A 25,047-nucleotide genomic window follows, 5' to 3' on the forward strand; every position below is an offset into this window, starting at 1 on the left:
ATTATAGTAATATAATTTGTACATATGTTAAATAATATTACCATAATATCGTATTCCTAACTCTAAGTTTTTATTAAAAAATTTGAATACGTCTTATTTACAAATACCCATAACTTCCAAGACAATGCATTACTTTTTTAAATAAAATTTAAAATCAATTTCAGTTTTAAAATTTGAGAAACAATTTACTGATTTTTTATATTGCACTAAAATTTAATATTAAAAAATGTTTATTTTTACAAGTTTTTTACCACTAGTGAAAGTTTAACAAAATATGCTCTTACATTTTATTTCTCTAAAAAGGGTTAACATTAAAACACCTTTGTGTCTAAACAGGTAAATTGTAAATCTGCAAAAATACAATATTTTGGGTGCATAAATACAAGCGTATATTTGATCAGTCAATATATGTAAATGATGGAATTCGTGATTGACAGATTGCCAAATAAAATTTATTAAAAAAACATATTGAGTAGAAAATTATAAAAGTACATATGTAATAATAAAAATATTAATGAATACACTTACATATAAATTTAGGTAAATGGAAAATTGAGGAATAGCTCGTTATGACTCTTCTGGTTTGACTTTGATTTTCATTTTTTTTAATCCGCGATAAATAGTAATATTTAATATTTCATCCTTGTCTGAAAGTATCTCATAAATATCAGAAGAATTATGCACATTTTTTCCATTAATATCAACAACTATGTCCCCAGGGTTTAATCCACCTCTATAAAAGGATTTCAAAAAATTAATTGAGAAAATGTGAATTGTAGTTGACTTACTGGTGAGCAGGCGATCCAACTATAACTTTCCATACTAAAACTCCATGGGTAATATTTTCAGGAACAGTATCACTTCTATGTTTTAATTCTGTTAAAATTTCGTTTGTTAAAGTTAACATTGTTATTCCAACATATCTCCGTATGGGACCTCCAGGTGTAACTGAACCACCTTTTTTTCTCCTTTCTTCACTTTTTTTTAAAAAATTTTTGGCATAATCTATAGGTATGGCAAAACTTATTCCGGCTGTAACTTTCATGCTATTAATGCCAATTACCTCGCCATCTAAATTTACTAATGGACCGCCAGAATTCCCAAATGTAATTGCTGCATCTGTTTGAACATAATTAATATCGCGACCCCTCAGTCCTAGTTCATGTGATGCTCTTTGTGTTGAGCTAATTACACCAGCAGTTACGGTATTACTTAAAGCCAAGGGACTTCCCATTGCTACCACCCATTCACCTGATCGAAGTGAACTTGACTCCCCAAGTTTCATTGTGGGTAGATTTTTGCACTGTATTCTTACAGTAGCTAAATCAGATGTAGGATCAACCGTTTCAACTACTCCGGGGAAAGTTCTTCCATCACTTAATCTTACGCTTACTACAGTGTGCGGTTTATTTATGACGACATGAGCATTGGTCAAAATAAGACCATCAGACTCAACAATAAAACCAGAACCGTTGGAAGCAGTAAAAGGTTGACCAGTAAAGTAATCAAAACGTTTGGTGTCTTTAATTTCAATGTAAACCACAGCCGGACCGCACACTTCTACAACATCTGCTATAAAATTATATTTATTGCGACGACCAGCTAAAGATGAAATATCGCATTTCGGTGAGGCTATGAGACTTGCATTATAAACAACTGGCAATATTTTTTGATTTTTAATAGCTCGCCAAATCAAATAACCAAATAATATACTGACTGAAACTGAACCAATTAAAAAACTTGTTGAATGCAGTATCAACGGTCTTTTAAATCTTTCTTTTTCTTTCTTGAAAGGACTAAAACTTAAGTGTCTTACAGAATTATATAAAAGCGCATTATTTTTATAACAATTATAATTTATTAAAATCGATTTAGAAGTTCTAAGTGCAATACCCGAAAACATTTTATATACAATTAAAATGATTCAAAAAAAAAAAAAATAACAAGAAAAAGGATACTCACTCACTGTCAAAACATAGGTAGTTTTGACAGTTAACTTGAAAGTGGAAAAAAAATCTAATGTTTCTCAACAGTTTACATCACGATAAGTAAATCTTACCGTTTAAAAAAATTTAGCTATTATTAAAATAAGTTTAAGCACATATTTTTATTCTCTTAAATTGTAACAAAATTAGGTATTCCATTTTTCTTCTTGTTAATGCGAAAGAAATTCTTTTAAAATCCATTGCTTTTCGTTTTTGAAATTTAATATAAGAATTTTTGTATTAATTAAATGTTTTAATTTCATGCCTAGATGCAAAAAAAGAGTAATATCATTTTAGCTTACATAATTTTAACCAAAACCTAAATATCATTTACAGTTACATATACATATGTAACTGTTCCTCTTATTAATATTAATTTTTCTTCAAAATTCGTATAATATTTTTCTTATTCACTGTCTAAAATAGTTCTTTTATTTAAAAAAAAAAACTTTCTGTGGAAAAGGCAGTTAAATGGCATTTTAGAATATCACAATTTGGACTACAGCTGTCATATATAAGTTACAAATTACAATCTACAAGGAATTTGATAGAATTGAAATCTTATTAAATTTTAAAATGATTTCCACTTCGCTACTTTTTCGTTCTACATATACAATGAAAATATAAAAAATGTTCTAATGTGCGAACTCTATTTAAAGTTGTCAAAAAGAGAACAATCAAATCAAATCAGTATAACATAGAACAGAACAGACAGAAAAACAAAGTGATTTTTTTGTGGATAGGGAAAATTTATTTTAATAAATTAATTGTTAGTCAATGTTTATAAATGTATTTATTTTACATTTTTTTTTAAATAAAATTACATTAATTATTTCAATGGAAAATGGAAGTTTTTCAAACAGATCAATATTATATATTTGTAAAGCGTGAAAAGAGTTTGTGGTGGAATAGAACAACATCTGAATTTAAAATTAAAGCTGGTAAGGATATTTAAGATAAAATTTATTACAATATTTTGTATATTTATATACATATCTAATATGTGTACATACACATTTATATTTAGATAATGATAATTTTATTAAATATGACTAATATTAAACTTTCAAGTTCAAATAAAAACCACATAGGAACCTATCAAAATTTTTTTCTACCACATTTCGAATTAGAAATATCATGTTTTTTACAAAACAGCTTCTATTTGTTTTTTAGAAATGATAAATTTAAATATAAATATAAATTTAAAAATATACACAAAAAGTCTAAGATTGAATTGAATGTTTTAAGACTAACTTTATCAGACAATTGATTTTTTCATAAAGTAAATAGGGTAGACAAAAACTTAAAATTAAGTGAAACTAGTAATGAAGTTGTGACTAATTTACATAATATATTTGTCCAATATCAATTAAACAAAATTTTCTAAATCGCATTCAAGTGTTGCTGCTCATATTTAAATTTGTAAGAAAGGAAATACCTATTACTAATAAAATTTGTTTCTACCCATTTTTTTTTAATATAAAACACTAATAGCTTTGAGTACCTTCGTATCAATTCTTTAAGTAATTTTAAAAAATCAAATTCTTTTTCTCCTTTTTAATTGCGAAATAAAATTAAATTTCTCAAAGATTTTCAGATAAATTTCCTAATCACATTATACACTGTACATTACTTTTTATTTTAGCTAAATTTTCTGTGTATGTAGTTATGCAGATGTCCACCAAAATTATTTGAATTAATCTTAAGATAGGTAGGTATGTATTGTTTTTTAAATCCCAAGTTATGGTATTTTAAATCCCAATTGAGTTGAAATACTGTAATGAATAGAATTGAAAAAACTACATTTGAAAAAAACTAAACTCTTAAGCTCAAGGATTTCCTTTATTTTGGATGAAAATCAAACACATACAATACTTAAATATATTAAGTACGTGTGTGTATATAAAATTTTGACAATTTTGCGAATATGTACTTATATCTGTAGGTATGGGTATGTTAAATTATGAGGACATTAGTCACATATTCTCAAAAAAAAAACCAAAATGCAGTAAAAATTTTTTCGCAATTAATCAAAGCGTTTTCTTTTTAATCTAACAAAGATAGGGTGTTTACAGTTTATTTAAAATTATTATACTTGATTAAAAATATCAACATTAAAATTTATATAATGATGTTAAAATTTTGTTATTTTGAAAAAATTCATCCTAACTATAAAAATTTGCATCGTAGCTTATTCAATAGCGCTACAGTGAACAAATTTCTAAATCAGAGCTATCAGAGAGCTTAACGGCAAGCCTATCCAAGCTCATTGGTTTGGACCTTCTCTTACTAGGCATACAAATATCTAGTACATTATATGCCACATTAATGAAAGAAACTATCAACTTACCGTGTAACTTGAACATTAAAGTTGTAATGAATCAAATGTACGTATGCTTATTACGAGCAAATAGAGAGATTTTCGATTTATCTCATTTTTATTACATTTACATTTAAATGAAGCAAATTAAATTTCTTCATATTTTTGCAGTAGGTAGAGGTACGTAGATATGCCTCCCACAAATTTTTTTGTCGAAAAATAATGATAATGATATATACATATGTATATGTATATATTTATTGTGCTTACTATATAATTTTTTCTTATATTTCTTCATGCCAGGTTGGGATCTATCTTCGGTGGATGATATTGAATGTTTGGGTATAACGCTTGGAATAGTGGGTGTTATCAATTTACCGGGAGTTTATGAACCTCATTTAGTGATAATAAAAGAAGCTTCACCTGTTGGTGTTTTATATCCGCCAAATCTTGTATATAAAATTAAAAGCATATGTGTCTTAGGATCTGAACTACCCGATTCAACCTTAACAACCTGTCCAAGACATAAAAGTTCAAGGTATGTAACTATGTAAAATGCCTTCTAAAATTTTGTACATCACATGTTCATATACCCAAAAGGGAATTTCATTTACAATGCAGAAATTTTAAAACAAGTAAACTTTTGTAATAAAGTATGAACATATTATAAATAACGTTGCAGAAAAATATAAAATAATATAGTTTCCTAACATTATATTGTATTTTTTATTAATTATTTGCATAAATTATTAAGGGCTATAAGCACACCATCATCAAACAGATCTCGCTTATTTGAATCTAGTCAGTTAATGAACAAAACTTGGGGTGCTGTGAAAAGTGCTGGAACCACTATAAAAAATACTACACAACATGCAGCTGCTATTGCATCTAATCAAGTAAAGTCCACAGTTGGAATACGAGATCCGACAAGAATAGAAAAAAAGATTACAGAAGAACTTCATAAAATATTTGACGACACTGACAGTTTTTATTTTTGTCCAGATGGCGACATAACTAATAATTTGCAAAGGCGTTCAGAGGATACTGTTGATGAACGATTTTTTTGGAATAAACATATGGTGGAAAATATTTCGGTTTTTAATGTAAAAATTAAAATATAATAGCTAATGTTGTTAAAGTTTGAAATTTTTTAAAATTCTTTGTAGGATAAAACATGGATTCTCCCTATCATACAAGGATTTGTTCAGGTTGAGCATTGCGTTATAGGAGAGGATTGTTTTACATTGGCGTTAGTTTCTAGACGTTCTAGGCATAGAGCAGGCACTAGGTAAATTTTTATTAGATTTTTCCATACCCTAGTCTTACAAAAATTTTATTAATAATAGGTATAAACGTCGCGGTGTAGATGTCCAAGGATTTTGTGCTAACTATGTTGAAACAGAACAAATTCTTTCCTTTAGACATCATCAAATGTCATTTACACAAGTTCGAGGATCAGTTCCAGTTTATTGGAGTCAACCTGGATATAAATATAGACCACCACCCAGATTGGATAGAGGTTAATATAAATTTAAACATTTTGTTAGTTCAAAACCATTACATGAATTCTAACTAATTTTTTAGATGAAACTGAAACTCAAGTGGCTTTTGAAAAACATTTTAATCAGGAACTTGATATTTATAAAAACATTGTTATTATAAATTTGGTTGAGCAAACTGGAAAAGAAAAAGTGATTGCTGATTCTTACGCTACACATATTGTAAAATATAACAGCGATCGACTAATTTATGTTACCTTTGATTTCCACGATTATTGGTACAGCCATAAAGTTTTTGAAACATTTATATTTTAATCAGTTAAATTTAATTTCAGTAGAGGCATGCGTTTTGAAAATGTTTCAGTATTAGTGGAAGCACTTGCACCTGAGGCAGGAGCAATGGGCTTTCACTGGCGTGACGGACAAGGGACCATTTGCAACCAAAAAGCCGTTTTTCGTGTTAATTGCATGGATTGTTTAGATAGAACAAATATTGTGCAAACTGCTCTTGGTAAAGCTGTATTGGAGTCTCAATTAGTAAAATTAGGTTTAGCGCCGCCCTACACGCCAATACCAGAGCAGTTAAAAAATCCTTTTATGGTTCTATGGGCGAACAATGGAGACGTGATTAGTCGTCAATACGCTGGAACTAATGCTTTAAAGGTTTAAAGTTTTTTAAAAAAGTTTTTAAAATTATTTCATAAAGTAACATTGCTTCAGGGAGATTATACTAGAACAGGAGAACGTAAACTCACTGGAATGGTTAAAGATGGAATGAATTCGGCAAATAGGTAAACCTTTACCAATATCTTATAATATGTTACACTCTCGAATTCCATTTATTTAATATTTTTATATTTCAAATTATACATGCAGATATTATTTAGCGCGATTTAAAGATTCATATCGTCAAGCAACAATTGATTTAATGTTGGGTAATCCTATTTCGGCTGAATCTTTAAACGCTTTAGGGGGCCAACAGGCCCCTGACGAAACAGATGCTTCGGAAGGTGCAGAGCACGCAAAGTTACTAGTGGAAGATTGTCGTAGGCTACTATTAGGATCAGCTCAGTATCCAATTGGTTCTTGGGGACTTATAGATGCAGATCCTAAGTATGTTATGTTTTTTTCAGATGCTTATTACAAGCTAAGTGTATTTTTTTTTAAATGTTTAGTACTGGCGATTTTTCTGAAACTGAAGTTGATACTGTATTATTGTTGACAAGTGAATATTATATCGTGGCAGAATACGACTCTCATTTAGATAAAATTATTCGTTTTGAAAAAGTTCAATTAGAAAACGTTACTTTAATTGAACTAGGAATGTATCAACATACAAAAATTTTTCAAGGAAATGCTCAATCGTTTTTATGTTTACGAATAAATTATGTTGTAGATGGTATTGATGGATTTTTCCAAATGTTTCGATCAGCAAATTTAAGATTTTTCAATAACGTAGCAGTTCCGATAAAGTCGGATGAGGAAATTATGGGTAAGTTTAGTAAGTTTAAAAATTAAGTTGAATTGTTGATATTTCTGTGTATTTCAGAATCATTAGCTTCTATTGTGGAATTCTTTCGAATTGCTCTTGAAACAATAGGAAAAAAGGATGTTAAATATGTTTCAGGTGGTGTACTGCAAAAGAAAAGCAAGCAAGCACTTCTTGACATTCCAAAGGTAATAGATTAAGTAGATATTTTGAAGAAACTTTTATGAACCGTTTTTGTTGTAGAACATACCAAGAAATCTTTCGGAATCACAATTAGTTCAAATGAGTTCTAAAGCCATCAGTAACGTCGCTGGACAATTTTCTAAATTAGGGCAATCATTTCATTCAAATAAAAAATCTAATAAAACTGCAAAAAAAGGTGAAAAAATTGAAACCGGAGTTGAAGCTAAAGAAAAGGTTGCAGTTTTCACTTTGGGATCTGGTAATAAGCACAAAACTTCTGATGAAAGCTCGGACGATGAAGATCATGATAACAGTATTTATGAACCAAACAGCGAAATGGATGCACCTTTAATTGATTTTGGTTCACCACAAGATTTTTTACCAAGCGTCGGAATAGTAATGTCGACTAGCAATACAAATAATGATTGCTCTAATCAAAACTACATGCCAACTAAAGTCTGCCAGTTAGAAAACAAGGATAATACAGTAAAAATGTCAGAGGATGTTTTAACTGTTTCAATTACTTCCGTTATGGATCACATAAATCTGCCGGCTGGCTTACTTGAAAATTCAGCTCCAGTTTGTCCAAGAAGCCCAACGCCTGAGATTCGAATACATGCAATTACAAATAATGAATTAAAACAAACAGCTTCAGCAAACGAAACAAGGTTAACTTGAAAAAAAGTATGACATTTTTTAATGTTACATTATTATTAATGACTTTCAGGTCTTGCTCACCAAATGATTTATCATTACATTTGAGTGGATCTCAAAGTGATAATACTATAAAACAATTAAAAACTTTGACAAGCCCATTGTCAAAACTTGCCAAAGGTGTACAAAATTTGGGAATGAATTTGGATCCAAGAAAGAAAGTAAGCAAAATATGTTCACATCAATATTTCTTTTTAATTAAAAGTTCTTTTTGGTTATAAGACAATAACTAGTTGAGTTGTATATAAACTGTTTTGAAACAGTTTATAATAAACAGTTATTAATAATAACGTTATAAAATTTTCTAGACTGGAATTCAATCTCCGGTTGAACCTCATGGAAGTCCAGAAAAATTTGATAGCGATAAATTATATGAGATTTGGAAAGTAAATAAGTGTCGAACTAAGTTAATAGCGTTATAAAAAGGGATCAGTATTTATAAATTGACATTTTTAAGGTAAGTCTACATTAAATTTTTATTTTTTATACTTTCTCATGCTTGGTAATTTTAAGTAATATATAAGTTAATGTAGAGGTTTCGCATGATAAAAAAAATATTGCTTTTGAAAGAAAGGTTGAAAGGTTGTAATTTTAATAGAATTTTAGTTTTTTTAGTATTTCCCCGAAATTTGTTCACACGATCTTCCTGTCTTGTAAACGAAATAATTAAATTTCATAAAAAATAGTTTAGTTTAGAATAAAGGTTTAAATTTCGAAGAATGCTAATCGGTTATATAATTAGTTCTTCATATTATTGTGTTAACTTGAAATATTTAAATAATGAAAGAAATTAAATTAAATTGTTCATTTAAGTTTTGCAATAAAAAAATGATCTGTTTTTTTAGCTTAAAAAAAGAATTTTTTTTATTAATTTTTGCAATTTTTTTTAATAGGGAAAAATTTTTTTATTTAACGAATAACAATTAAACTACAACTTTAAATACAATGATACAACTACATATGTATTTTCCAAATTCTTTTAAAAGTTAAAATTTTTAGCACTTTTACGTTTGATTATGATTTTTATAAATAAATATGATTTAATTAATCGATTTGAAAATTTGTATTCAAAATAGAAGAATGCTTTCAATACTTTCAATAGGTTTTGCGTGCCCATTTATTTTGTTTTCAAGTACCTAGTATATTTGATTCTATTTACATTTCTTCTATGTTAAATTAAACAAACAAACCACTAAAATTATATATGTTTAATAATTTAAAAGTATGAAGTAATAAGTTTGCATATTTTTAAGTTGTTATATTATTAACAATTCATGTTAATAATATCACAATTAAGTGAATAATTATTAGTCCATTATGAAACAGCGGATTTAATTACTTAAAATATTCCGTACATGTGTGCATAAATAAGTAGTGTTAGTAATAATAACTGCCCAAAGTGTTTTACTTATATTATATAAATAAATAATTTATAGCTGCTCAATTTAACAACTTTTTGTTTCTGTTAACTTTCCTAAAAATGTATAAATAATTTCATTCCATTATTTTAATTTTGTTTTTTTTTTTCTTCACTGAAAACAACATAGTCATACGTATTATGTACTCGTATAATATTTTACACTTATAATATTTTATTAATAAAATGTTACATGTTATTTAAACTTTCTTTTGAAATATTTAGTCATAATCAAAATTTAAGCGTATCAGAAAATAGGATAGAAAAATATTATTGATATTTTTATACATTATTTGTATATTAAATAATTTATTAATACTTGACTTAAAATTGCAGGTTATACGAAATTTTTAAGGTATTTGCGACTATACTGAGTATTAATTGAAATATATGCACAAATTTATTTAGATTTACATAATATAAAAAAAGACAACGTAATTAATTTAAATTATTCTCGGAGTTATCCGTTAAAAAGTCTTTCAATTTTAATGATGACAAAGTGTTTTTATTTTGGCCAATAAAATTTTCCCAAGAATTTTTTGGTGTGTGCATTTGGGGTATTTGCACAAATTTTTGACTTTGCTGGTTTTCATTAATGCAATTATCAGCTTCAACATTATCATTTAATTCTTGCACCTCAATGGTAAGTTTTTCAAATATTATATTATTTTTATTAATATTATGTTGATTTTTTGTTAGTGATAGAAAATTTAATTCATTTGCAAAATCTGTCCATTGATTAGACTTAATTTGATGTTGCTCTTTATTTTTTTCAGCCTCTGTAAATTCTTTAGTTTTATAATAAATATTTTCTCCTGCTCCTTTAATAAATTCTTGAAGATATAACTCTTTAACATCATCTATAAGTGTTCCATCGCTATTTTGAAAGCCTAGTCGTAATAAAATTGAAATTTTTGTATTCATATTACTTAACCATTCTTTTGTTGTATTAAAAATACAGGTTTGCTTAGTTTCTTCAATACTATTCCAATAGTCTAATATAATGTCTTTAGTATAATCAATTAAAACAGTTTTCTGAACATCAGGATAAAACATTGATATACCATCTAAATGACGAAACGTAACATCAATTAAATGTTGTGAATGTGGTGAAATTGAAATTTGCCATTTAAAAACCATTAACATTAAATCCCATAATTTTGACATTGAAGGTTCTTCCAGACGCATCAAAGAGCAACATGCAGTTTCATAAAGAATTTTCTTAAAATTTGATTGATTTATTAATGAATGTTCATTATTCACATTTAGAAGTTTTTGTATATATTTTGGATTTAAAAGGACATTTGTAATATCGTTAATCACTTAAATAAAAAGAGAATACATTGAATATTAGCGACATTTTTTTCCTAATTAATATGATTTTAAGTTTTTAAATTTAAAACAATTACGTGTATTTATTTAAGTTCTTAATATTAATTCGGACACGTTGTATGAGATTGTTTTCAAAATATAGAGTCCTTTACGTACCTTGAATCGATTTGTCGGTTTCAACTTCTTGTGCTTTAAGTCTTTGATCTATGACATAAAGCATTTCACATCCCAAATTAACAAATATGAACATATTAGCTTCCGACATTATTAAAAATATAATTTTTATTAGATTTGCTGTAGTAGTTGCATAATCTTGAAAATGTAGTATTTTTAAACTGATTCAATAAAAATATAAACCAATGAATATACTAAACTAAATTTAACTGAATTCGTGTATATTAAAAATAAAATAAATTGCACCGCGCAATATCTCCAATGTTGTGGCCTGTAAAATTTCTGGTATTGTCATTTAAGAGTAACCAAAGTTACCAATTTTTGTTTTAACAAAGACAAATAAAATCAATACTTTAGTTATAATAAGTTTCAGTAGTGCTTTTCTTTTTTGATATTATAATTTACAAAATATAAATGAAAAGTTATTAATTTTTTGATACAACAATTTTTTTCTTATTTTCCAGTGCTCAAATACATGCTGTTTCAATGGGCTTAATTAAAAAATCAGCTTATTTAAAATATTCTTCCAGAGAACAATGAATTAAAAGTAGTTTTTAGTAGTCAACACATTTTTAAGGAACAAATTTCTATGCGTTTAAAACCTTGTAACGAAAAGGTTCCTAATAGCAATCTATTTTAATTTTTTAATAAAGGGAAATTATTAATAAATACTATTATATATAATATAATATTTCTAATCAAATATAAGAAATCAACTATAAAAATTTTGTCTATTATAATAAAATAGTTTCTCATCTACTTTATAAATTGTAATGTAAACTAATATGTGTTTTAAACACTATATCAATTAAATTTAGATTTTAGATTTGGTTCTTTTTTTATTATGATTTCATTATGAAAGTGTTGTAGTCATACATTTTAACTTTTCTCTAGGTTCTGTGTATAAAACTTTTAATTTTTGTTAACAAAGTAATTAACTGTTTTTGTAGCAGCTTTTGTAGCATATAAAATGTTGTTAAATTTTGTTTATGTTCTTAATTTTTTATTTAATTGATCATCAGGTTAAGTATATACATATATACATATATGTTGGGGAGAGTGGTGTAAACTCGTGTACTATAATTTGAGCAACTTCTAATATGTTGAGTTAAGAAAGAAAAGCACTATTTTTTATTTCGCTTTATTTTATTATTCATTTTCAATCCGTTTCTGTTCGTAATAAACAAAAGATGTAAAAAGTGGGTCCTAATGTAAATTTTACGCTTTCTAATTTCGAGAATTTTCTGAGAAATGTAAGTTTTTAGAATATGTGCTAATACTCGTACAGTATATAATTAAAAAATGTATTTTTGTAATAGACGATTTTTGTAATGCAAATTGCTTTGCTATTTTGTAATATTCGTTTTTCTAATTATTATTTCAGTTTTTCAAAATATTAAATTTTTTTTTGAAGTGCGCGATATTAGCCCACTCTCTCCTACGTATATGTACACTACTTATGTTTCCATAATATATTTATATATTTCTATATCCATATGTATGTCTAATTATCCCCGTTTTAGGTAGAATACGGTTATATATATGTTAAATAAGGACTTAAACGAATTTTTAAAAACACTACAACAATATTTCTCAATATTTCTTGCTTTTATGATTTCTTGCGTTGCAGTAGGTAAATCTTCTATTTCCTACGGTAAATTCCTATTTTAAGTTAATATTTTTAATTTAGTATTTCCTACAATAAATTACTTTTGCTTGAAAGAGAAAAAATCTATAGACAAAATCTTGGCAAGATATTTTTTTTTTTTTTAATATTCTCACCTATATATTTAAAAAATGTGAAAATTTATGAAAAAAAAAACTTAAAAATGTTAGCAACTTGTTCAATTTACAGTTCATTGAAATTTTCTAATATTTTTTTTAATTTATTTTTATGTAATTATTTATATTTACATTTATTAATTTTAATTTAAAAGTTTTAACAATTATTAACAATAATTAAAAACTATAGAAATTATTACAAAATTAAAAATACTACAATAACTTCGAATAGTAAAACATTAAATTTTAATAAATATGTTCGATTTGAAGAGAAGTTCAAATCTAAGAATAAAAAAGTTCTGGATATGTAACAAAGTATAATTATACTCTACTAGTGTATGAATCATTTGTAAAAAACATTTGTCATATGTTTTAACTTCAAGCAGGTAAATCAATTCTTACATTTTTCCAAAAAAAAAAACAGAGTTTCTAGACACGTTTTTTAAATGCTAGCATTCTTGTAACTTTTAGAATCAATATTAAGCTTTGTGGTGTTCAAATTTCTTGCAAATTAATAAAGATGTACTTTTTGTTCCTAAATACAATTTCAAAAATTATTCATTTGTTCAAGTATATCACAAAATTTGGGCAGTCAACTCTATTTATTTTTGTTTTTAATGTAATTCATAATTTTCTTCAAAGTATTATTTTTTAAACTATCGAATTTCTTATAGTATAATTTTATATTTTAATTAAATATGTAAGACAGATATTATGTTTACATAAACATGTAAAATATTAATTTCGTTTGAAAAATTTACATGTTCGTATATTATTAATATTACGTAAATTGTTATTGTTATTTCTTGTATTAATTTGGCTTTAATATAAAGCCAAAAATTAAATAAAAATTAAAAACATTAAGTATCATTGACATTAGATTTTAAATTATAATAAATACCTATTATAGACCAAAACATTAATATACAACTTAGAAAGAAAATTAATAAAGAAAATATGATAAAAAAAAATAATGCTTATGTATTTGATTGTGATAATTTTTTTTAAATTAAATTATAAAATAACAACACACATAACTAATTATAATAAAATAATAATTAAATTAATATTATAATAAGCATTATACTATTATAGTTGAAAATTACATTTATGTAGCAATTACATTAAAAATATTAAAAAAATATAATATTATCCTATATATATATCATGTATGTAATATTTAAAATGTAATTGTAGTTCGAAAAATTAAACAAAAAAAAACCCTTATAATTTGAATAGGTTTCTTAGTATTTAATATAAATTATAATTTACAATTAATATACAACTTGTTATATTTAATTTCAATGAATATATAGAAAATACAATTAATGTATTTATTACCCAAATCAAATATAATATACATTTATATTAAAATAAACGTATATAGAACGTATTACAGATACACAAATGTATTATATAAATTTTATGTGATTGCATCCACAATAAAAAGTTATACGTATTATCTGGTATATTATAAAATAATTATATATTCATAATACTCCCATAAACATATATTACATATACAATATTTAAATTTATATCAATCTTACAAAATATAATAATTACTTAAATAAAATGAAATAAAGTCAGAAAAAATAATTAAAAAATTTACATACAATACGTCAATTATATAATATTTTAAAATAAACTATTACAAAAAAAAATAAAGAAAATAAGTTTGTAGAGATAAGATGAAAATTTTTTTTCTTTTTAACAAATTTTGCGACATAAATTGTTAATCATGGCACAGAGTTTTTCTTTTTTTGTTTATCACCGAAAATTAATATAATATAGTTTTCAATTAAAAATTATAAAATTTTAAATTAAATTTTATTTAGTAAAAATAAGAAATTGCATGTAATATTTAAAATAATGAAATGTGTGAAAAAAATGCATGCACGAAAAAGAAACCAGTAATAGCAATAATTAAGCCATAATTTTTAAGCAATCATAAATTTCAGTTATCATTTCTTCTTTTTTTCGAAATATTTAGTGAAAAAACACAATAGTTGTACATTCATCATTCAAATGTGTGAAAATATTTCATTCGTTTATATGAAAATATAAAAGTGAATAGAAGTCAAGTCGTTATTGTTGCTGGATGATAATTAATTAACGAATTTTTGTCATTCATAGTTATTAAGTATAATATTAACATATATATAGTATACATATTTTTATATAAACTAATTCGGAAAACAAAAGTAAATTTTCATTTAAGTATTTAATCTTTAATTTTGAATTTCATATTATATAAATTATAAAATAGTCAATTATCGTTATATTTAATTGAAAATATTGCGAGAATTCTGAAACAAAATCCGGCTGAATATATGATTACGTGCATTAATATTTTCGATTTGAGATCAGGTACTCGTTTTTATTCCACAATTTAAAAGCATATTATGCATTACTCTAAATGTACGTCCAATAATCTAACGAGAGTTCATTGTAAAAAAATAATTTTATATACATAGTTTACGGAATATCGAATTCTGACCAAATGCAAAGCTAAAAAAAAATAAAAAATAATATGAAATTCAATTTTCAATTTAATTCGCATTTATTTATTACTTAGAAAATTTTTGAAATTTTCTTGTTTGCTTTTAATTTTTTTCACATTAAAGACTTTAATTAAATCCTCTGTATTTTATTTTTTAATAAATTCCTTTTTTTTTAGTGTAAACCGAAATTATACATTTTGAAAGTTTGAAGACATCTAATAAATGTAATATAAATAGATATGTACATTATTCTAATTTAATATTTTAATTTTAAAATTTTAATCGAAAGTTTTTAGATAAGTATTAAAATTTGACTACAAATTCACTTAAAATACGGCTGATGAATAATTAATAACTAATAAAATATAAAAAAAAAACATGGGGCAAATAAATGTATATAATAAAATTATAATGCTCCCATAAATTAATATTCAAAATTAATTTATATTTAGAACAAAATAAATAATATTTGTAGAAAAGGTTCACGTGCTACTTATTTATCTGGCTACTTATACAAATTAAACTAGAGCATAATTAATGATTTAATTATAAAATTAATATTGTTTTGCAATTAGCCATTTATATTTATTTTATTTTATTTTTTTTTAATTATATTGACTACATTTTATGATATTAATAAAATAAAATATTTCGAGATTTCGTTTTATTTATTTTAAAATTTTAAGTGGATAATTATTTAATAATGAAAAAAAAAAAACTTTTGTAATGGTAAGATATTTTAACATATTGTGATTTCTGTAGCAATTTCGATAAAAAATAAATTCTAACATATGATTCATTAAAAACTAGAATGAAATTCAATTTAAACTTGAAAAAAGAGGTCTAAAGTATACTCACAACAAAATAACTAGCCAATATTTCATCAAGACACAAACAACAATTAGTCAAGAATCATTGTACTTTAATTTCATCTATCAGTAAAATGAAAATATTTTACGATATTTTTATAAAAATTTAAGAAATTAATAATTAGTTGCAATTAGTTGGTACCAAAATATGCTACTAAAGTAAAGAACAACTAACAGCAATATTTGCATACTAAATTACTATTGGGTTAATTTTTACATGAGAAACTGAAGAAATATTTTTTGCGGTTACGTTAATTAATTAAATGACAATGTTATAATATACATTAAAACTCGATCAGTAGTAATAAAATTTTTAACTTCAATTCGGAAATATATGAATTTAGTAATTCATATCGCAGTTAAATCGGGTTGAAGAGTGTTATTATTGCAATATGGAAGTGAAAACAAACTGTAATTGGGCGTGGATGGGTTTTTTACAATAAATTGTAGTTTTTCTGATCAGAATACATTGCATTTTTTATATTTTTTATAAATTTTGAATTCAAAGCGGCATACGAAGTTGAAAATCTCTATAATTGGAATAAAAATCTTTGGAATTTTAAATTTTTTATTAATAATCAGTAAATATCGAAAAATATTGGTAAAATTTAATTAAATAAATTAAGTTGTCATTGTATAATGACTGCGATATCCTATTTCTCCTATACTTATTATTTAAGCACATAATTATTTTTACAACTAATTCAGCGTATCATTTTCTTATTTTACATATATGTAAATACTAAATTTTCAGCAAATTAATCGTATAATTTCATATACTAGCTATATGTAGTTGTATTATTCTTGAGGGTAAAAATGAAATTTTCATGAAATTTTCATTTCTCTATACATATACTACATAATATACAATACGTATGTAAAATCTATATTACCAAATCTTCTATATAATAGAGATTTAATATAATAAAATGTAATTGTTTTTCACACTTAAATTAGTTACATATCATTATAATGAAATAAATTTAATTTAAACGATACAATAAAATAAATTTGATTTTATCAAAAATCCATTACTTATCCTGATACTTTTGCTTAATATACTTACAAAAACAAAAAAAGGACATGAAAGAAACGAAAGAAAGAAAAAAAAAATTCATGTTCATTCAACCATTTAAATTAACTTCGGGCCTGTAAATAAATGACAAATTCTTATATTCTTATTATCGATTCAATTCAGTGTCATATATACACCATTTTTAAATCAAATATACTATACAAAATCAAGAATGTATGTATGAATGTTTTTTACTCCATGTTCAATTTACTTCATCTATATCTTCTCCCTTAATCATAAAACCCTTATCGTATCGCTTTTCTTATACTATGAAAAAATTTTACTAGTTTTCGTTTTTTTTTTCCTATTTCTTTTCGTATTTCATTTGGTATCCTTTTTTTTTTTATTCCTGTAAATTTTTTTTTCTTAATAGTTAGTACATAAAGCTTTTATACACACTCATAAAAATGTTTAAAAAAATGTAATTTAATGGAAATATCTTTGATAATGCATAAATATATATATATATATATTTTCTTTTAAATATATACATACAATTTAAATACATACAAATATAAATAATAAATATATGTACATTTATGTATAGAATTACGAATAGCTGTACAAATATTAAGATATTCTGTGCTTAAGAAGGCGTGTAATTGAAACATTCAGAAAATCGTTTGGCTTATCCTTCACCATGTCTGTAAGAGGTAAATGATTTAGATAATACAAGAGTTCAACATATATATATATATTTATGTGTATATATATATTAAATTAATGTCCTATTTTAAGGATGCTTTCTTATATATAGTAAATTGTTCATGTCGATTTTACGAGTCTATAAGATCTTCATACATTTTCCTACTTAATTTTTTTTTTTACTTGAAGTCTTTCAAAGAATGAATTGTTAATATGAATACCAATATATATATATATATACATACGTTGAAATTCTATTTAGTATGTCGCCAAAAATTGGGTACATATTCCAAAAATTTTTATTTGAATAATTTTTGTATAAAACTAAAAGTGCGTGTGAAGACCTTTATAATTTTGCAATTTTAAAACTGTTTGATGCAGATAATTGTTTTTCGAACAAAGTTATGGGATACCGTTATGATTTAAAATATTGATGGTCATTAATAAAATATAAAGGAATTTTTAATCTTCTATACTTATATAGTTTGATTTTTCAAGTACCAAAGCAAGAAGCTATTTATGATTTGAATTTCTTATAAATTTTTTCATTTACTTTTTTTTTTCAAATTCGCTTATTACAAATAAAATAATTAATTAGAAATTATTCATTTTTTTTCGATTTTTAAATATTAAATATTTGAAAGTCGAAGTTAAATATAATATTTTTTTTAAATTTCTTATAATTCTGAAACACCATCGAGATATCTGATTTGTGTGCGGTTTTGGAATTTTCAAATTCCCGAACCAGAAATATGTAAAAAATTAAATTCTTTGCCAACTAGTACAGAGTTTCCTACATTTCTAAATGAAATCGTGTCCGAAGTTGATGCCTACTTAATAATTTCACATGAGCAATATGAATCTTTTGCGACCAAATTTGAAGTACTAAATAACATCTTCTCTTGAAACTATTTAAATATGTGTTTCAAAATTTTTGCAAGTACCAATTCCGAAATTGATGTAAGTCACGCATGTCCAGCATAATCTAAAAGAAAAAGAATAAAGTTTACTATTTAGTAAATTAAACGTTAAATTAATTTGTAATTAAAAATGTTACATAAAAACACAGAAAATATAATTTTTTAGATTGCGGTCTTTACTTGTAATAGTATAGGAGTTTTAAAAAAAGGGACAGAATATTTAAGAGGTCAAGGATCATTTCAGTTGTCGCGTCTTACAAATAAATGAGTGTATTTTTTTTGTTCTTTTGTTAATTTAATGAGTAGTCTCTTCGAGACTATTTACAAGATAATCTGAATACATAGCTTTTATTTTATAAAAATAATTTAGTTATACTCGTTTAAGGTTTAACGTTTTTGCTAATCTATAATAAATTTTTGTGTGCGCGGATGTACTTTTATGTACTGTACATTGTATAATAGCTCTACTCTAATAAACTTAAAATGGAAATCTATTCTTCAGTTCTTCTTCTCATTTTTTAGTATATCTTTTTTATATGTATGTATATACAAGTGTACATGCACATAAATATTTATATTCTTATATCCTTTGTATCCATGCCATTAAATTTCTTCAGATTTTAAGTATTTTTTTTTTTTATATTTTTCGTTTCATGTGCATTATTTAAAACTGTAAAGATTTAAAAAAAAAAAATTGTAATTTAACAAAGAAAATGAAAATGAAAAAAAAATTGGAAATAAAAAAGAATTTTCTTATTTAATGATTACCATTTTCGATTTAACAGAGATAGAAAACAAAAAAAAAAGAAAAAGCAAAAACAGAAATTATGCCATTTTTTTTTTCATTTTTCAAATCCAAAAATAAATTGGTTATTTGTACGTCTTGCGATTTAAATTGACTTTAAAAAGGTTTGTTAAATTAAGGGAGAAATGAATGTCGGACAAGTAAAAGAATAAGCTAATGAATATTATAATATCGTGTTTAGAGATAATGAAGTGAGAAAAAGGAAATCTTAAGAGTTTTGATTTTTTTTTTTATTAGTTAATCCATTCATTGTGTCCGTAATAGAAGATTTGAACTTTAGTATACGCATAAAGTTTTGGGATATACGTATAAAAAACAAGTATAGGGGATTTTCGATAATTCAGGAATGTAGTGAAAGTTTTAAATTAAATCTTATAAGTTTTCATGCATACATGCAACTTTGCAGAAAACTAATATTTGCAGATTTTGGCATATTCGAACAATTCTTTAATATCCAACATTTTTCTATTATGCTTTACTTTTCATTTATAATATTTTTGCAGTAATTATAAAAAAAAACTTAAAAATTCCTTTAAAACTTTAAGCACAACCTGTTATTTTCGAACATGCTATTTTTGCAGATTTTGCAGTTTGGACTTATCGAAAGTGTTTTATAATAAGACCTAAGTTAGAGCTGAATTATTGAAAATCTCCAAAAGAGATGAGAATTCAACTTAACTTCAATTTCATGAATCAATAAAGTAACTGCAAGGTAGGTGTGCCTTAGCCTGCTATTGTTTTTTTTTATATTAAATATTGAAGGTTACTGATATATATGAATATTATGAATATATTGGTAAATTATTTTAAACAGAATTTAAATTTAAACAGTCTTCAGAAGGCTGAGGAAAATCTTAAGTAACTTCAAGTAAAAAATAAAATAAGATAAAAATGGTATAAATTTTGGATCTTCACTATGTTGTGCCGAAACATGGACTCAAAATCATGTTGAAAGCATTTGTGACATGAAAATATCGCAAAAAAATGCTGGAATATTAAGAAAGATGATCGGCACAAAAAGCTAGTAAACATAATAAAAATAAAAAACAACAGCAGGTTATTTCGGTCACATCATACAATATGAACGATAATGTACGGAAAATGCAAAATTTTATTGTTGATCTACTTTGTAAGTGGAATTTATGGGGCTAAGAATAGTGAAAAGCAGTAACTTTATAATATAGACATAGTTTTGGCCAGAATTAAATATCTAACAAATGTAAGTTATTTTTTTTGGACATCTTTAGGACTAGTCCGCATAGGGTGTCCTTACTCCAATTTGTGTCTGATTTCAATAAAAATAATCAAATCTAGTTTCATATTTAACTTTGACTTTCTATAGACATTCTTTATATAAATGAAAAATTTAACAAAATTTGAAGAGAATATTTAATTTAAAAACAAAAAAAAATATTTTTTAATACCGTAATTTTGTTTTACATATTTGTTATTTAAACTCTCATAAACAAAATAATTAAAACATGTGTAATTATTTTCTATATTAATTTATGAATTTATTTTATACTATTCCAATAGCATATACTTGCATATTATACAGAAATTTTCATAAATATGGGGTAAAAATATACAAACACTTGAGGACAAGAAAAAACAAAAACATATTAAATTTTGACATCAATTACGACATTAATGATCGCAATTTAATAAGTTATTCCGAAATTCATTTATAAATATATAAGTATATATACGAGTAAGTATCATAGTAAATTATATTATGAATATTTAGATTTTTAATAGAAGCAAAAATAAATACACAAAAGTAAACAAACATAATTAAAACTTTTCAAAGAAAATCTACTCATAAATTCAAAAAAAAAAAAACAAAATTTTATGTTTTGTTGGAAATTGTTGCTTTAAAGCGAAAATAAAAAGGGAAATAAATTTTCAAATCCCTTAAGAGTTTCTCTTTTATTCAAAAATATTTTATACTTTGCTTGAACGTTTAAGTATGCATGTTCAGTTTTTTTGAGTAAAAATTTCTTGAGTTTTCCAAATTTTGTTTTATTGCAAACAAATATGAGTAACGAAAAACTGTTATATTAATCCAAATGGAATAAAAACGCCGTTTGAAAAAGAAATTTTTAGATGAAATGTTTATTCTAAATTTCCATTTGTAAAAAAAGAGATAATTTCTTTCAAATTATTAAAATTTTTATTACAAAATTCTCTTTTTCATAGCTGTCTTAATTATAAGTTAAACTTACCCACATTCCAAGCTTCCTTTCAATAGATTGAAATTCTCAAAACCTCTGCAAATTACCTATAATCCTACAGGTCCTATACAATAAGTGAAACTAATTTATCGTTATTCATTGATCTAAGAAATACTGCACACGTGAAAATGTAAAAAAAAAATTATTGATAAAAGGAAGATTTTTAACATTTTATGTAAGTATGAATTGGATTCACTTCTTTACAGTTTCATTAACATCCCGCCGAAATTTGATTAGTTTTAGTATCTCACTTATTTGCAAAGTTTTTGGTATAAATATTTAAGATATATTTAGGACAGTGCGCTCGCCTTGTTTTTTTGTCTTGAAAAATCTTTGCCTTTTTTTGAAAAATGTCTTCTAAAAATTTTAAAATACAAAAAAAAAATCAATTTTTTAGGTAATTTTTTTTCCATAGATTTCATGTGCTTAGAAATCTCTTGTAGTTGAGATCCCCACAAAGTATGCAAATTTATTGACAAATTTGCAAAAATATTTAGAAAGCGTTAACAAAATTAACGAATAGAATTCTAAAGATAGATACTAAACGTTCTTTTAAAAGAAGTTTTTAATAATTTCCCATAGAATCCGTAACAATTCCATTTATAAAATAACTTAATTAATCGCGATGTGTTGCTGAGATTTCCAAAAGAACGGAACAAAAATTTTGCTACTGATAATCTCTGGATACCGTAAAGTTTTTCTCGTGATAAAAAAAAGCCTCCTGATAAATTTCTTCTTAAACTTAATAAAATCTATCAAATACCAGTTACACAATAATCTAGACTATAATATATAGCTCTGCATATAGAACTATGTAAACACACAGGTAAATAATATGTTTTATTTCTGAATTTTTTTTCAAAGCCTGACGGCCTCGTGGAAGTTATTGTTTAGTTATAAATCCCGCACACAGTATTGTACCATTTGTCGATTTTTAATTTTAGTAAAAGGGCTTAAAAGGGCTCGTAAAATTGATTCTTTCGGTATAAATTCCGAAGCGGCAGATTTAGATTTTTAAAAATTATTTAGAAACTATCTTGAGAATTTTCTAAACAATTTCCTAAAGTTTCACGATAATCCGTTGAATAATGTGTAGGAGTGAATAAAAGAGCAAAAGACACACAATTTAATTGGCATAGCGTAAATTTTTTCCCGAATAGCACATATATGTGAAAAGTATGCCGAATGATATTATGAATTTTACTAATACAACATCATAGTTGTGAAATTAATAAGTAATGTGCTTATTATACACTAATAATTTAACTTAATGGAAATTTCTTTATGCAACTGCAAAACAGATGGATGACGTAATCAAAGGAACGAGTTAAAGGCAGAAAAATTAATTAAAAAATTTTTCTCCTCGAACTGGACTCGAACCAGTGACCTACCGCTTTCTAGGTGGACGCTCTACCAACTGAGCTAATTTGACTATGCGAAATGATTTAATTTTCAATCGAATGCATTGCATATAACAAGGAGGAATTGTTATCTATTAATTTGACATTATTTAATTTTAAACTAATATTAAAGTATAATCAAATTTCGAACTGCAAATTCAACCGTCTGTATGAAATTATGTAAACATCTTTTCATACAATTCTTACTATACCCTTTTAAAATAAATTTCTATATACAAACGTCTTTTAATCGTATATACATAAAAAAAAATTAAACATGTAAAATCGAACATAGCACAACATAATGTAAAAATGCTGCAAGCTAAAAGAAAAAAATTTTTTTTTTTTAAAACGCATGGCGCAAATTATACCAGTGATTTAAAGTCAAGCAAATTAAAGAAGCGGTGTGTGATTGTTTCATTTTTATTTTGATTGTTCATTCCGCAGATTCACTTAAGGTAATAATTGCTATTATTATTACTATTATTGTTAATGTATTACTTGTATATATACATATATGTATATTTACGATATAAATAAAATGTTTGTGTAAAAACATCCCTTTGTAGAAGAAGAGATGCATTTTTGATAAAAAACAAAGTTACGCGAGATGTTTGAATGTAGTTCTGAACAAGGGTGATGATTGTAATTTCTTATTCTCATTTTTTTTTCGTTTTTTTGAAAACTTATAACATATTGTGTTCTGTATAATGAAGTAGGTATACATCTATAATGTGTTATATGAATAAGGGTAAAATATTGTAGTAAGAGATGCTCATACAAATTTCAGGATGAAAACAAAAAATAATAATAATGAAAGAGGTTAGCAGGAGAGAAAAGATGACGCACATATGCAGTTTTTCCTTATTTAATTATTTATTAAGCTGGAATTACAAAAACAACAACAATATATCATTTCTTTTTTTTTTTAATGTATAATTTTATTTAAAAGTAATATGTAGGAATTGCTAGTTTTTCATAATTTTATTTTTTATGGAAAATCCACAAATTCTTTTCAGAGGTTAGAATTGTAAAAAGATATTTTGTATAAAATGTTAGTCTAGATTAGTAAAAATTATTTCTTAACTGATGACATATTGTAAAAGTAGAAGGGAATATAGAGAATTCGAAATTCAAGAATTTAGAATTTTAAAATGAAGTTGATAAGCCTTAAATTTCCCTAAAAATTAATAATTTTACTTTATTTTATTTATTTTCTGAAACTTGATTTATATTTTGTTTGCACTTTTAGTCTTGGGAAGGGGTCACTAGCCCGCGAGTTTATAGACGGATATTATGTTTATCATATGGCTTTTCCAACACGATAAGATAGTAAATAGATAATTTTATTGTCCTTGAGTGAGTAATTTTTAAATCTTACTTCCTACATCAAAACCGTTCTATTTGCTGAGCTATTCGACTTTTCAATTGAAGACGTGGGGGCAAAAACCAGATAACTAACAATTTTTAAATTTTTCAGGAGAGACAAAAAACTATTTTAAAAAGTAACCCATAATATTTATTGGAAAATGTGTCAATATATTTTGAAATGCTAATAAAACTCAATATTTTTTATAACGAAAAGATAAATAAATCGTTTATTTAAACATAAAAAAACAAAAACAAAAAAATCCATTGTCTGGTTCTTGCACAAAAATTGAAAATTTGAGGTGACATACTAATAAAATGTTAATCAAATT

The 25,047-nt window shown here is 24.8% G+C and overlaps 3 protein-coding genes across 3 annotated transcripts; 1 reads left to right on the forward strand and 2 right to left on the reverse strand.

Moving 5' to 3' along the window:
* Positions 1-210: 210 nt before the first annotated feature.
* On the reverse strand, positions 211-1,913 carry LOC129614284 (serine protease HTRA2, mitochondrial). Its single transcript, XM_055528816.1, has 3 exons — positions 789-1,913; positions 529-733; positions 211-349 (listed from the first exon to the last, which is right to left on the reverse strand). Exons 1-2 carry the CDS (start codon positions 1,901-1,903, stop codon positions 568-570), a joined length of 1,281 nt encoding a protein of 426 aa, XP_055384791.1. The 5' UTR covers positions 1,904-1,913; the 3' UTR covers positions 211-349; positions 529-567.
* A 792-nt stretch (positions 1,914-2,705) lies between these two features.
* Positions 2,706-12,875, forward strand: LOC129614257 (phosphatidylinositide phosphatase SAC2). Its single transcript, XM_055528758.1, has 16 exons — positions 2,706-2,926; positions 4,609-4,843; positions 5,060-5,408; positions 5,472-5,593; positions 5,652-5,824; positions 5,890-6,082; positions 6,140-6,467; positions 6,525-6,595; positions 6,681-6,917; positions 6,980-7,296; positions 7,354-7,481; positions 7,537-8,144; positions 8,204-8,351; positions 8,499-8,647; positions 9,944-10,250; positions 11,578-12,875. Exons 1-14 carry the CDS (start codon positions 2,830-2,832, stop codon positions 8,610-8,612), a joined length of 3,120 nt encoding a protein of 1,039 aa, XP_055384733.1. The 5' UTR covers positions 2,706-2,829; the 3' UTR covers positions 8,613-8,647; positions 9,944-10,250; positions 11,578-12,875.
* Positions 10,046-11,231, reverse strand: LOC129614423 (protein OSCP1). Its single transcript, XM_055529012.1, has 2 exons — positions 11,096-11,231; positions 10,046-10,929 (listed from the first exon to the last, which is right to left on the reverse strand). The coding sequence occupies exons 1-2, from the start codon at positions 11,202-11,204 to the stop codon at positions 10,046-10,048; spliced, it is 993 nt and encodes a 330-aa protein (XP_055384987.1). The 5' UTR covers positions 11,205-11,231.
* Positions 12,876-25,047: the final 12,172 nt, after the last annotated feature.

This window comes from Condylostylus longicornis, unplaced genomic scaffold (genome assembly GCF_029603195.1).
Source record: "Condylostylus longicornis isolate FDR11 unplaced genomic scaffold, ASM2960319v2 ptg000107l, whole genome shotgun sequence".
Classification (NCBI taxonomy): Eukaryota; Metazoa; Arthropoda; class Insecta; order Diptera; family Dolichopodidae; genus Condylostylus; species Condylostylus longicornis.